Source organism: Solea senegalensis, linkage group LG16 (assembly GCF_019176455.1).
Source record: "Solea senegalensis isolate Sse05_10M linkage group LG16, IFAPA_SoseM_1, whole genome shotgun sequence".
NCBI lineage: Eukaryota > Metazoa > Chordata > Actinopteri > Pleuronectiformes > Soleidae > Solea > Solea senegalensis.
This window is the reverse complement of record NC_058036.1, coordinates 21507997-21520488: the sequence shown is the minus strand read 5'-3', so window position 1 is coordinate 21520488 and position 12492 is coordinate 21507997. Positions and strand designations below refer to the sequence as shown.

The following is a 12492-nucleotide window of genomic DNA, read 5'->3' as shown; positions in this document are numbered from 1 at the left end:
TGTGCACCATAGAGGGGGGAGAACACAGACTAAAACTGACAGAAACTACTATTCATGTATTCATCCATTTAATTTCCTGAAGTGAACTTCCACAAGTGTTGCAGCCATGTGACTTTGACTCTCATGTGTCTCTGCAGCCAAAGGTAAGGGCAGCGGAGGGGTAAAGACAGCCAAGCTGTATGCCTGGGTGGCACTACAGACTCTGCCTGAGGAAATGGTCATCAGCCCCTGTCTGCTGGACTTCCTGGAAAAAGCACTGGAGACCATTCCTATCACTCCTGTGGAGAGGAGCTATGCAGGTGTGTTTGTTAAAGAACTAAATATTGTCAGATCTCATCAGCGTCACTCAGCCAATAAGCAGGCAGCATGCTGTTTGAATCAGATCTAACAGGATTTGTGACTGGCTGTCTGGAGCTTATATCTGAGATGAAGAGAGGGAGATGGGGCTGAACACGTTTGTGAGTGTGTCTGTCGTGTGCTTTTGCGAAGCTGGTGTTTGTTTAATAAGTGAAGAATACATTTAATGAAGCACAGAAAATTGTTCTGCAAGAAAATAATGGGGAATCAAAGATTTTTACTGTAATGTGTGATGGAATTTGGATAGAAGTATAATCCAGGAATTGGTAATGAAATCAATATAAAGAAATATAAAATAAACAGCCCACATTTTACCCGAAATGTAAGATTTTTGGATCATATTGCATTTCACATTTGCCTTGTTTCTATATCTAATACTAATAATAATACTAATATAACTAATTAATACTAAAACTAACAAACTAATTATAATTATTAAGCTCATACGTAGTCTTTACCCATGTACTTGTGTTCCCCAATCAGCTGTAGCCTCCCAGGAAGAGGACATGGGTCAGTTTGATGCAGTGGAGCAGCTGGAGGAATCCACCACCTCCCTGGTTTCCTCTTCTACATCAGCCTACTCCTCCTTCCCTGTGGACGTGGTTGTCTATGTCAGAGTCCAGGTATCAACAACTTAACTGCTCTATTGGAAGTGTACTTTATACTTTGGTTATGGAGCCTATTATGTAAAGTAGAAGCAGGAGCAGGAGGAAAAAGCAGAGTGAATGTTATAGTGTAAGAGTGGAAAGAGTCATGAGCGTGTGTAGGACTGCAACCATTAATCATCAATAAATCGTTGGTAATTGTTTTCTGATTTTTCAGCACTAATTGACATATGTTCACATCCTTTCTGGAAAGCTAAAGCCACTGTAGTGGATCTGTTAATTGTCACAATAAGAGAAACCAAGCAAACTGTTTTTGTGAGATACTATTAGAGCCTCCGTTCCAACTGTAACTGTGAAATACAACTGGAATGGAAGCTGCTATTTTTCCCCCAGCATTTCTGATTCTCTTTGATTTATGTTTCCAGCCGTCTCAGATCCGTTTCAGCTGCCTGCCCATGTCCAGGGTGGAATGTATGCTTAAACTGCCTTCTTTAGACCTCGTCTTCTCCTCTAACCGTGGTGAACTGGAGACTCCACCATTAGCCCACCCCACTGAAGGTTCACAGCCGCCTTCCTCCACCCCACCGGGGCAGCATGTCCCCAAAATTCCACCCAGCAAAGGTTTGAAAATGCCTTTTTTTTGTCAGAATAATGGTGCTGTAATGTTTGCAGGGATATGTGAAGAATAAAAGTTTTTTAAAGTCAAACTCTTTCAGCCTGTCTCACACTGTGAGCATATCTATTAGCAGTCACTTCAAGCCATGTCTGGCCCAAGTTTGATTTAATGTCACTTCTTCTTTCTGCTGCATTCATTACTTTGCTGCTTCTCTGGTCTTTTTTTTTTTATTTAACTGAGTCAAATGAACAATAAATGTACAGTTTGTTCTAAAGCCAAAAGGGAGCTGTCTACATATAATTATTATTACACAAAGCCATTAATATGAATGAGCAAACAACGTGCAGCAGAGAGTGCATTTACATATGTGCTCTTTCTCCTTTTTTTATGAAAATGTGATGTCAGAACTATAAACTTTGATGCAGGTCTTACTCTTGATTCTCACCTTCTAGGTAATTTAATCCTCCTCTGTGTGAATGCTCATTCTTACCACCTCCTTTCTCTCCTCTTGCTTCTTTCCAGCGTCTCCATTGCTGGGGAGCCCTCTGGGCAGGAGCCGCCACAGCAGCAGCCAGTCCGACCTCACCGGTCCCCCGAGTAACTCCTCGGGCCTCAGCTTTACTGCCTGCATGTCTGACTTCTCCCTCTTCGTCTTTCACCCCTATGGTGCCGGAAAGCAGAAGTCTGCAGTCACAGGGTTGCCCCCAGGCCCAGGGCCCTTAGGTATGAAATGAGGGAAAACCTCCTGTAATGTTCTCATGTGCTAATGAAACACTTAAAGCTGACTTTAATGTGATGTTATTATTCTGCCTCTGTTTGTAACAGAAATGATTATAACATTCCCTTCAACAAGACCAGAATGAGGCTGTGTGTGTGTGTGTGTGTGTGTGTAGGGATGGGTGGGGACAAGAAGCATTATTCCCTTCAAACTGCTGAATAACTGGAGTTCTTTAAACTGTGGAATTCATCACCTTCTAAAAACCTTCAGTCATAATCCAACCTGCAGTCATGTCACTTCACCAGTGTAATTATGCTGTTGCCTCCGTCTCTCTTGATATAAAACAAATCACTTAAACACTGCTCTGCTGAGAAATATGGAGAGCACTTTGCAGCTGATTGGCTCGATCAGCATTGTGTGAATTCATTTGAAAATGGTTTGAATGTAACAAACATTTGTTTACATTTGAAAGTGATGTTCTACAGTTTGAAGCACTTTAATCAGTTCAATAATACGACCGATAAATGATGACCCAGATAAAGTTATCTATCTATCTATCTATCTATCTAAAGACTTATTGCCCTCTTGCACTGGATAAAAGTGAAGAAAAATATGCTAATGATGTACAATACTACCTCGCTCCATTACAGTGTGTATGTAAAGACACCAAATTCAATCTGAATATCATTTTAAAGTTCAAAAGTCATCATAATTATTCCTCTTTTTCCCAAAGGTACAGTTGATGAGGAGCCGTCCTCTGTAACCGGCAGAAAAGACTCTCTGAGTATCAACCTGGAGTTTGTAAAGGTCAGCTTATCCAGGATGAGGCGAACCGGAGGCCCCACGTTCATCGAAAACTTCATTCCTGCCAAAGGCGGCAAAATAGACACCACCCTTATCAACATCTCAGGTACAGACAGACTTAAATCCTCAGCTTAACATGGGATCTATAAAGTTTGTTAACAAATGTAAACTTGATAAACTCACTGTAAATAAAAAAACACTGTGTTTGTGTCTGCTGATTATGAATTCATCTTAATGTACATAAAACATGCATACACAACCTCTGCTCTGGTCTCACTCAACAGGACCATTCAAAATATTGAATAGAATGGCAGAATTCATATCTTAACAGATATGAATTATATTAGTCACATGATATTGCTACTCGCTTGTAAGATAGTAACACTTCTGTAATGCAGTGACTGACGGAGCTAATGTTAGTGTCATTGTGTAAGCACAGAGAAGATATTTGATAAGAAAAATGAACCGTTTCAATCTCAAGGTTCAAAGTCATTATTTGACGCTCTTCTCTTTGTTTGTAGCCTGTGTCTTTTTACAGGATTGTCTTATATGTGAACAAATGTCATTTTCTCCTCCTAGCTGTGTGTGATATTGGCTCGGCTTCCTTCAAGTACGACATGAGACGACTGAGTGAGATCCTGGCCTTCCCCAGAGCCTGGTACCGGCGAAGTATTGCCAGACGCCTTTTCCTTGGAGACCAGACAATCAACCTGCCAGGTGATGCATTGACTACTCTGTGTTGGATGAGATCTTTATGTTAATACTAGCTCCTTTAATATGGTCAGTCTATTAAAGGATCACTACATTAATTGCCATTTATTTTGGTTTAAGTGATATTTTTTCTTGATTCTGACATTTTATGGACCAAACAAAGAAATGATTAAATTGGGAGATTAAAGTAAAATGAACATGTTTTACGTAGTTTATAGCCCTCTGTCTTATAGACAATACTCTCTGAAGGTGTGCCAAGAAACGAAGCAAAAACATTTTAACATTCTTTTTAAGAGGCAACTGAAAAAGCCATCTTTTGTTTGATCTTAGCTTTTATGTGACATCCAGCACAATGAACACGCCGCCTTTCTATGCTTTTGACAGCATTCCCTTTTCCTTCATTGTTAGTCTCTGCTTTCTGTCTGTTCATTGTTGACTTTTGTATGAAAGTAGAGCTGAACTGAGAGAAGCAAACATTGCGACAAGTCAGATAGCTGAGAATGAGAAAAGAATTAAAGTTGGTGTTAGCAGAAATATGCAAGTCAATTCATGTCGACTATTCTCTGCTGGTTTAGCTCATGTTAAATTTTAATGTCCAATCATGCTGACATTTCCTCCCACTGCTCTATGTTGACATTTCCACAGCTGTCCTTTACTGACACCTCTCAACCTTTACCTTTCTTCAGCCTCTGGCCCGGCCACACCCGACTCCGCCGAGAACGTCGCCCAGCATCTGTCCCCGGAGTCCAGCCGCAAAGCTTACTGGAGGACGTGGGACGGCAGCACTGGGACGCAGCATATCCCCCAGTCCCCCAACGTCTTTTCAGATCATTCCAGTGGAATCAACATGTCCCCAGGCGGCCTGGGCCACCTCAAGTCCCCCACTCCTGGTCGCACACGAAGCGTGTCTGATTCCTCCGCTCCCAGGAGAGGTGATTAGCAACACTCCAAACACTTGAAAATGCAGAATATGATGGTGCTGTAAAGTCAGAGTGAAGCACAACTCAGACAATGGAAATGTTTGAATGCTCTCAGCCTCCAAGTCTCTAATCTGTATTCACCTTCCCTTTAGATTCTGTGACAAAAACATCCACTCCGTCCTTCAGTAAAAACGGTAAAGCAGCAGGCCAACAGGGGGCGCCGTGGGAGACATTGGTGGTGTTTGCCATCAACTTGAAACAACTCACTGTTCAAATGAACATGAGCAACGTGATGGGAAACAACACGTGAGTATGAGCCCATGTGAATTGTGTTTTATCGCTGTGATTGAGAGACGACGAGTCGTTAAACCGACCTCAGAGACAGCAGTAGAGTGGCCTTTTCATTTTCACTTGCCCCATGCACACAGTGTGCATGGGGCAAGTGAAGGTTAATATTTAAGCCTCCAAGGTCACTAATTAACTAAGTACTTATGTACAACAATGTACGTACTGTATACCGTATGTCTTTAGGATGTCTCTTTGCTGAAAGTGCATCTGAAACTCCTGTTCTGCAGGCGTGGTCTGGTAGTGAAATCTGACACTGAGTTGCAGCTGTCTAACAAAGTCAGCCAGCGATGCAAGCTGGAACTAAAATAGCTAATGGCAGAATTTGAATTTGCAGCAGTGGTAGTCAAGACATGTATGATCAGTCAACAACATTACTGGATCCATATACACTTGTTTCCACCTGAAAAAAAGTGGTGTAGGTGTTTAGTTACACTTGAAATGCTTGGCTTTTATCTCCTGCATCACATTCATTCACCGGTTGATATTTCAGCAGCTCTCGTGTGCCTTAATCCCCCATTCATTTTTTCATACACTGTCATATTTCACTGGTCGCCAAAATATGCTGTTACAGTTTTCATCGCTTCAGAGGAGGCAGGAGAGTATTAAACCCTGCTGAATCACTGCCACACTCAGCACCATCATAGCTGCTGTTTTATGAATCTGCGTCATCATAAAGTTAAGAAAAAAAGGAAATGCTGTGTGCTCTCCTCCTGCTTCTTCAGCTCTAATGACATTATTTATCCCTCTAACATGAGGACAGTTATGCATGAGCTGGGTCCTGGTTTAAATCTAGACATTTAACCTGACAAAAAAGGTTAACTGCATAGTTATAAATGAGCATATGGTCTAAAGATGTTTTAAATTACCACAGTATGAACATTTGCCTTAAATTATCAACAAAATAACTGAGATTCAAGGTGTATATATGTATGTTATTATATTTGTTATAAATATTGCTTAGTAATTGCAATAGAAATGACCTGTTATTACATAATATAACTTCCATATTGCAACATTATAACCACAATGTTACATATGTAATATAAAGTGTTATTAGTGTTTTTTAGATGTAATGGGCAGGGCTTTGTCACTTTTGTTACCAAACGTCGTAATGTGACAAAAACATGTTACCAAGATGTTTGCGTTGTTTCAAATTGTGATTTTGACTTCAAAATCATTTCTTGTTCAGCTGTAGTGTGTGTGTACGGAATCACTTGTTGACTTGTGAGTCACAGTCAATACCCGTATGGTGTTTATGTTTCATAGGACGCACAGCGTTTGAGTGTGTGAGTGCTCACAGGTGTGTTTACTCCCGCAGCTGGACGACCAGCGGGCTCAAGAGTCAGGGCCGACTCTCTGTTGGCAGCAACCGAGACCGGGAAATCAGCATGTCCGTCGGCCTCGGACGCTCCAAGCTCGACTCCAAGGGCGGGGTGGTGGGTGGCAATATAGACGTGAACACCCTGGAGATGGTCTGTGAGTAAACAAAGCATCCACTTTTCAGACATCTGGTGTTTTTCTGCAGCTCATTAGCAGCACTCCTTCTAGCAGAGTGTAAACTGTGGCTGTGGAGCTGAGCCAGAGTTCAGTGCAGAGCTGTTATACAACACCTGGAGCAGCACAGTGATACATTATGGATGTTTATCCACATGTATGTTTAGTCTTTCAATGAGCTTCTATACGACATAGATATTTATAATATATTTAAAGGTTTTCATTCATTTGCAATCCAACTTTATTTGTAAGGCACTTTAATGCAACCACAGTTAACCAAAGTGCTGTACAGAATAAATAAAAGCTTGCACCCGGCAATTAAATACATCTCAAAACGAATAAAATAAATGGAAAGACATAAAACACGTGTAAAAGTCACAGCCATGCAGTAAACCACAATAAAAACTAATAAAATAAATACAAAATAAAATAATGTCAACAACTTAAATAGCGTCAAAGGCCGATGAAAAGAGAAGAGTTTTAAGAAGAAATTTTAAGACATGAGACACACTGTCTAATGTGCGGAGCCACTGTTTAGGGGCCACAACAGCGAAAGCATGGGCCCCTCTGAGCCCCACATAAAGACTTTTGAGTAAAACAATACATAACTAAAGAAAAGAATGCATATAGATATAGACAGCTTCACTTGGTGTATAGTAAAGCAACGTATAGATGGGAAAATATAGAAGGAGGTGAATTAGAGAATTATGTCTTTAAACTTGAATACACAACTCATTTGAAGCTTTCCACTCCAGTTGCCATATTTACATAAATAATATATCAAAAGAAAAATATTCAGAGTGAAATGATCTACATATCGTGTTCCATTAAGTTTTGTTATTATCCCGTCTAGACTGCTCCTGTTTTTCACACTTTAGCTGTTTGTGATGCACAAACTTTAAATAGTGAACATTTGCCCGTGGGTTAAGACAAAAGACATCGTTTCAAGTAGCTTTATTAAATAGAAAGGAAGCAAAATCACTTAGTTAACAAGTAATTGCTTCATTTTACATTGACTCATAAAAGACACAAGTGTGAAAAAATTACTCATAATGATGCAACCTCTGGTGAGCGTTACACGGTATTTTCAAAAACATAGAGGTGGTTAGGGTGTAATTATAGTGTCGAGGCAGTAAACATCTTTTTTTGCTGTCCTTGATAAACATTTTAAATAAAACCTTTTTACTTTATCCTCCAAACAGACAACAGATTAACACGCTGTCTGTTTTGTAGCCCACATCTCAGAACACCCAAACCAGCAACCCAGCCATAAGATCCAGATCACCATGGGCTCGACAGAGGCGCGGGTGGACTACATGGGCTCCAGTATCCTGATGGGAGTGTTCAGTAACGCCGACCTGCAGCTGCAGGACGAGTGGAAGGTCAACCTGTGCGCTGTCGACACCAGCCTCTCAGAGAAGAGGTATGTGAGGGTGTTTCTTCATATACAACACTGTGCATTTACCATTTTAGCACGTTTGGTTTTATTTAAGGAGCAAAATGTGCCTTATTAAGGTCGAGCACAGAAGAATCTCACTCTCAAGTTAGACACAAATCCATTTACCCACTTGCCTCATGATAGAAATGGTGCAGAGTGTTCTTCTGTATTGTGGATGTTCATAAAAAGCAGCTGACATTTAGTCCCATTTATTTAAACTGTGTGTTTGCTCATTTATATTACAGTTTATTAAGGATGGAAATGTCAAACGTCTACACTGGAGTGCATGTGTTTAAGCCAGAGTAGTGGAACAGCTCTTGATGAGATGTAGTTTATGATGATTTGTTCTATTTCTACTGACTTTAATAATGCATCATATGTTTCCCTGCCTCCCCCTACTCATCTTTTCTCCCCCACTCCATCCAGTGAGATCTTTGTCCATGGAGACTTGCAGTGGGACATTTTCCAGGTGATCATTTCACGCTCTACCACACCAGACCTCATCAAGATCGGCATGAAGCTGCAAGAGTTTTTCACTCAGCAGTTCGACACCAGCAAGCGAGCCCTTTCCACCTGGGGCCCCGGGCCCTACCTGCCCCCTAAAACCCCTGTCATCAACACTGAGAAAGGAGCTGCCGAGCTGTGTAAGCATGACTTGTTCTGAATCCATATTGTTGGGTGACACATTTAATGCAGACTGCAGCATAATAAGGTATTCACCGCACTACTTTCCCCATAACCAGCAGGTTGTAGGAAGCGAAATGATTTGTAATTCTAATGAGCTTCATTTTTAAACCACTTTTTCCACACAGTTGACAAGGTAACAACTGAATGTAATCAAACAAGCTCATGAGATGGTTAAAAACAAAGCAGCGTATATTTTAAAACGAAGGGAGGCGATATAAGGACAACAGTCAGATTTGTGGTCTCATTGTGAATCACCTCAGTATTTGTCACTGTCACACAGACATGGATGCGGCCCATCACCGTCACTGGCCCGGAGTGCTGAAGGTAATCGCCGGCTGCCACATCTCCCTCTTCCAGATGCCTCTGCCTGAGGACGCTGTGCAGTTGGGCGGTTCGATGAGCCTCCACGGCAATCACATGACCCTGGCCTGTTTCCACGGCCCAAACTTCCGCTCCAAATCATGGGCTCTGTTCCACCTGGAGGAGCCGAACATTGCCTTCTGGACCGAGGCTCAGAAGATCTGGGAGGATGGTGAGGAGGCAATGTTCATTTCATCGTGATAGTACAGTTGTTTATCTGCTATTTGTTCTTCGGTATTTAATTGTGACTCGTTTCAGTCGTAATGAATAGTTAACAAATCAAGATGTAATGTGTTTGAATAACTGCATCTGTTTTTGATTTCAGGCTCGGAGGAGGTTTCTACCTACATTGTTCAGAGACTGGATTTCCATCTTGGTCACAACACTATGGTCACAAAACCATGTGGTGCACTCGAGAGCCCGATGGCCACCATCACCAAAATAACCCGCAGACGACATGAAAACCCTCCGCCGGGTGTAGCTACTGTAAAAGAATGGTTCAACTATGTTACTGCCATGAGGAACGAAGGTATGTGATGTTTATTTTTTACCTAAAATAAACCTTACAGTGTATTTCCCAAACTCACAGGTTAGAATATGAATTCATGCCACAGTAGAGGATTACTGAACAATGTGCTGATTCATTTTCCCCCTTTTCAACGGCAAAGCTGTTAATGCCACTTCAGTGTTGATGTGTCGCCAGCATTTTCAAAAACGGAATGGTTTTAATTGTGTAACAAATGTTTGTGCTCGCATTAAGAGAGAAATAAAAAGCTCAGTTCAACAATGCTACTGCAACTTTCTATTGATTTTATAGATCTTTCTTTCTTTCTTTCTTTCTTGTTTACTTTGAAATAAGCCAATATAGCTGACATGATTACAGCAGACATGAGCAGCCTCAACGTCACATGACGGCAGCAGGGCATGTTTCTCCTGTGTTAGTGAAGCCTTACTGACTGCATTATCTTTTTTGTTTGCTCCCTGTTAATACCTATATTATATATTATAGTAGTATAATAAGATTGATATTGTTTCTGTACATACACATGTATATGTATATATATGTATATATATATATATATATATATATATATATATATATATATATATATATATATATATATAAACTGATTATAATCTAAAAGAAGGTAGGGTTCATCTTAGGTCTGCATTAGATTGCATTAGTGTTAGCTCGACGTACCTATTACACTTGCAGCTGAATATAAATGGTTCACTTCAAGGTTTCAAACTTTTCTCATCTTCAGACCGCTCTGACTAAAAGACACAGCACAGCATTTGTTCCAGAGTGTCTGCCTCTCGGCTGCCGCTTGTTATCTCAAATGTAAAATAGGAGCAGATAGTGTTTAACGAAGCAGAGAAAGTGTGAACATGACCTTAAACCTTCAAGAGTTTTGATTTCTTTTATCTCTCGCTTCAGAGCTGAACTTGCTCAGGAACGTGGAAGCCAACAACCAAGAGAGCGGAGTGGCTGCCAAAAGCTCCAGCCTGCTGAGCAGCTTCCGCAGTTCCTCCAGCTACAACCACGAGACAGAGACTATATTTGCCCTTCCCAGAATGCAACTGGACTTTAAGTCCACCCATGTCCAAGATCCAGATGAACCTTCTCTTACAGGTACATTAACACTACAAACCATCTGTAGCGTTGACAATTCTTTTCATGTATTACATAGTTTTTATCACGTCAGTCAGCAAATAATGGTGCAAATGGTTTGACATCAGCTTTATGTGATATATGTTAAAACTCTTTGGAGACTTTGTCTCCAAAGTCTTCAAAAAGTCTTTGGTGTTGAGGGAATATGCTAATTTTACTTAGCATAAACTACTGCGTGTATATTAATAAACCTGCTCTCTGGGTCTGGAAAATGAGCCGACGTCTCACTTAGTTATATTGCCACTAAACAGCTTCCCGAGCGTAATTCAGCATCTGCCACAAAGCCGTTTGTTTTCATTCAATTCCTGCACTCAATATGAAAATAATATATATATATATATATATATATATATATATATGTTTATATAATTATAAAAAAGCTAAATTTTTATCTACTCACACAAAGCAACAAAATATGATTTGACAGTTTAATCTGAGTTCAGTCTGAACTTTGTTTAAATGGGAAATACTTTCTGCTTAAAAAAACATTGCAGGTGTGTGAATCACTGTTCAGACGTGATTTCACTTTCATTACTTAAACTGATAGGATAAATCATTTGGCGTGATGCTGTAAATCACGGGGCCACCTAGAGTAAAATAGGTGATAAAGTAGCGTATATTTCAGGGCGTGGCTATGATGTGATGTGCAGTGACATGTCGCTCCTCCCACGTTCTTCTGTTCTAAAAAAGAAAACCCGATGGCAAACTATAAAACTCCAGCCTCTGCGTCAGCCGACTTTACATCACCATACAGTTACAATTACCATGTAAATAGCATCATATTTCTGTAGTGTTCGTAATCGTATTCTTCTGATTGATGTTGAATCAGAAATAACGTAGTATTACCATAATATCACCTTTTTTTTTTTTTAAATATCAAACTTGCTTATTTGTGCTTACGTTTTCATGTCACCCAAAGGTGAAAAGAGGACAAACTAGTGATTAAGAGAAGCAGTGACTTGTCTCTGGTCAGAATCCTTTGTCAGTTTGTCATTTTTATTCCATCCAGACTCCAACAGCAAACCCAAGGTGGAGTGCAGTGTTGTGACAGAATTCACCGACCACATCTGTGTCACTATGGACGCTGAGCTCATCATGTTCCTCCATGACCTGGTGTCAGCTTACCTGAAGGAGAAAGAGAAAGGTTTGATCACTTTTTTATACTCTGACTGAGAAAGTGATGTTGAGTCTTTTCCAACTGGCCACACGATGTGGGGATGAATACATGAGCTGTGTGCAAGGGGAACTATGTCATTCATGAGGGAATGAAGCCAAATGTCCGAACAATACATCACACAGCGTGTCAGGATCACCAGAGAAATAGGTGATTGTGCAGTTTAATCTGCTGGTTATGTTTGGGATTGTAGCAGTCTGTACTGAGCACAGGCTATAAACCCTGTATGAGAAATGGACGTAGTCTTCTATGTATTGAATAGCCACAAATGATCCTACGTCTCACTTCATTTGTAATGTTTTCCTGAGGAGTTCATTATTTTAGGTCATTCACAAGAAAACAGACGGTAAAGTACAGCATCAGTGTGATTGACAGCTGGTCGTGGCGCCGGCCAAAATGCGGAGACTCAAAACAGATTCCAAGTCCAGTTGAGATTCTTATGGGTCACGATGAGCAGTTGCCACTTGGCACAGAAAGACACTTATTCAGCAACTAACCTGAGGCAATGTCTCTAAATCTCTTAATCTCTCGTTTAATTGCATTTAATGTTCGTCTCTCTTTTAAGCTCTCATCTCTTTTTTAGGTTTC

The 12492-nt window shown here is 40.6% G+C and overlaps 1 protein-coding gene across 7 annotated transcripts in view; it reads left to right on the top strand.

The window, feature by feature from the left end:
- The window catches only part of kiaa1109 (KIAA1109 ortholog), a 71356-nt gene that overhangs the window by 55665 nt on the left and 3199 nt on the right, over positions 1 to 12492 (top strand). For all 7 annotated transcript variants that reach the window (XM_044047954.1, XM_044047953.1, XM_044047951.1 and 4 more), the window contains 15 exons: positions 138 to 299; positions 841 to 980; positions 1388 to 1583; positions 2101 to 2301; positions 3030 to 3206; positions 3680 to 3817; positions 4498 to 4743; positions 4884 to 5037; positions 6398 to 6555; positions 7807 to 7996; positions 8438 to 8655; positions 8979 to 9230; positions 9384 to 9587; positions 10497 to 10691; positions 11740 to 11874. In XM_044047954.1, coding sequence (XP_043903889.1) covers positions 138 to 299; positions 841 to 980; positions 1388 to 1583; positions 2101 to 2301; positions 3030 to 3206; positions 3680 to 3817; positions 4498 to 4743; positions 4884 to 5037; positions 6398 to 6555; positions 7807 to 7996; positions 8438 to 8655; positions 8979 to 9230; positions 9384 to 9587; positions 10497 to 10691; positions 11740 to 11874 — 2766 coding nt within the window. The remainder of the gene's footprint in view (positions 1 to 137; positions 300 to 840; positions 981 to 1387; positions 1584 to 2100; positions 2302 to 3029; positions 3207 to 3679; positions 3818 to 4497; positions 4744 to 4883; positions 5038 to 6397; positions 6556 to 7806; positions 7997 to 8437; positions 8656 to 8978; positions 9231 to 9383; positions 9588 to 10496; positions 10692 to 11739; positions 11875 to 12492) is intronic.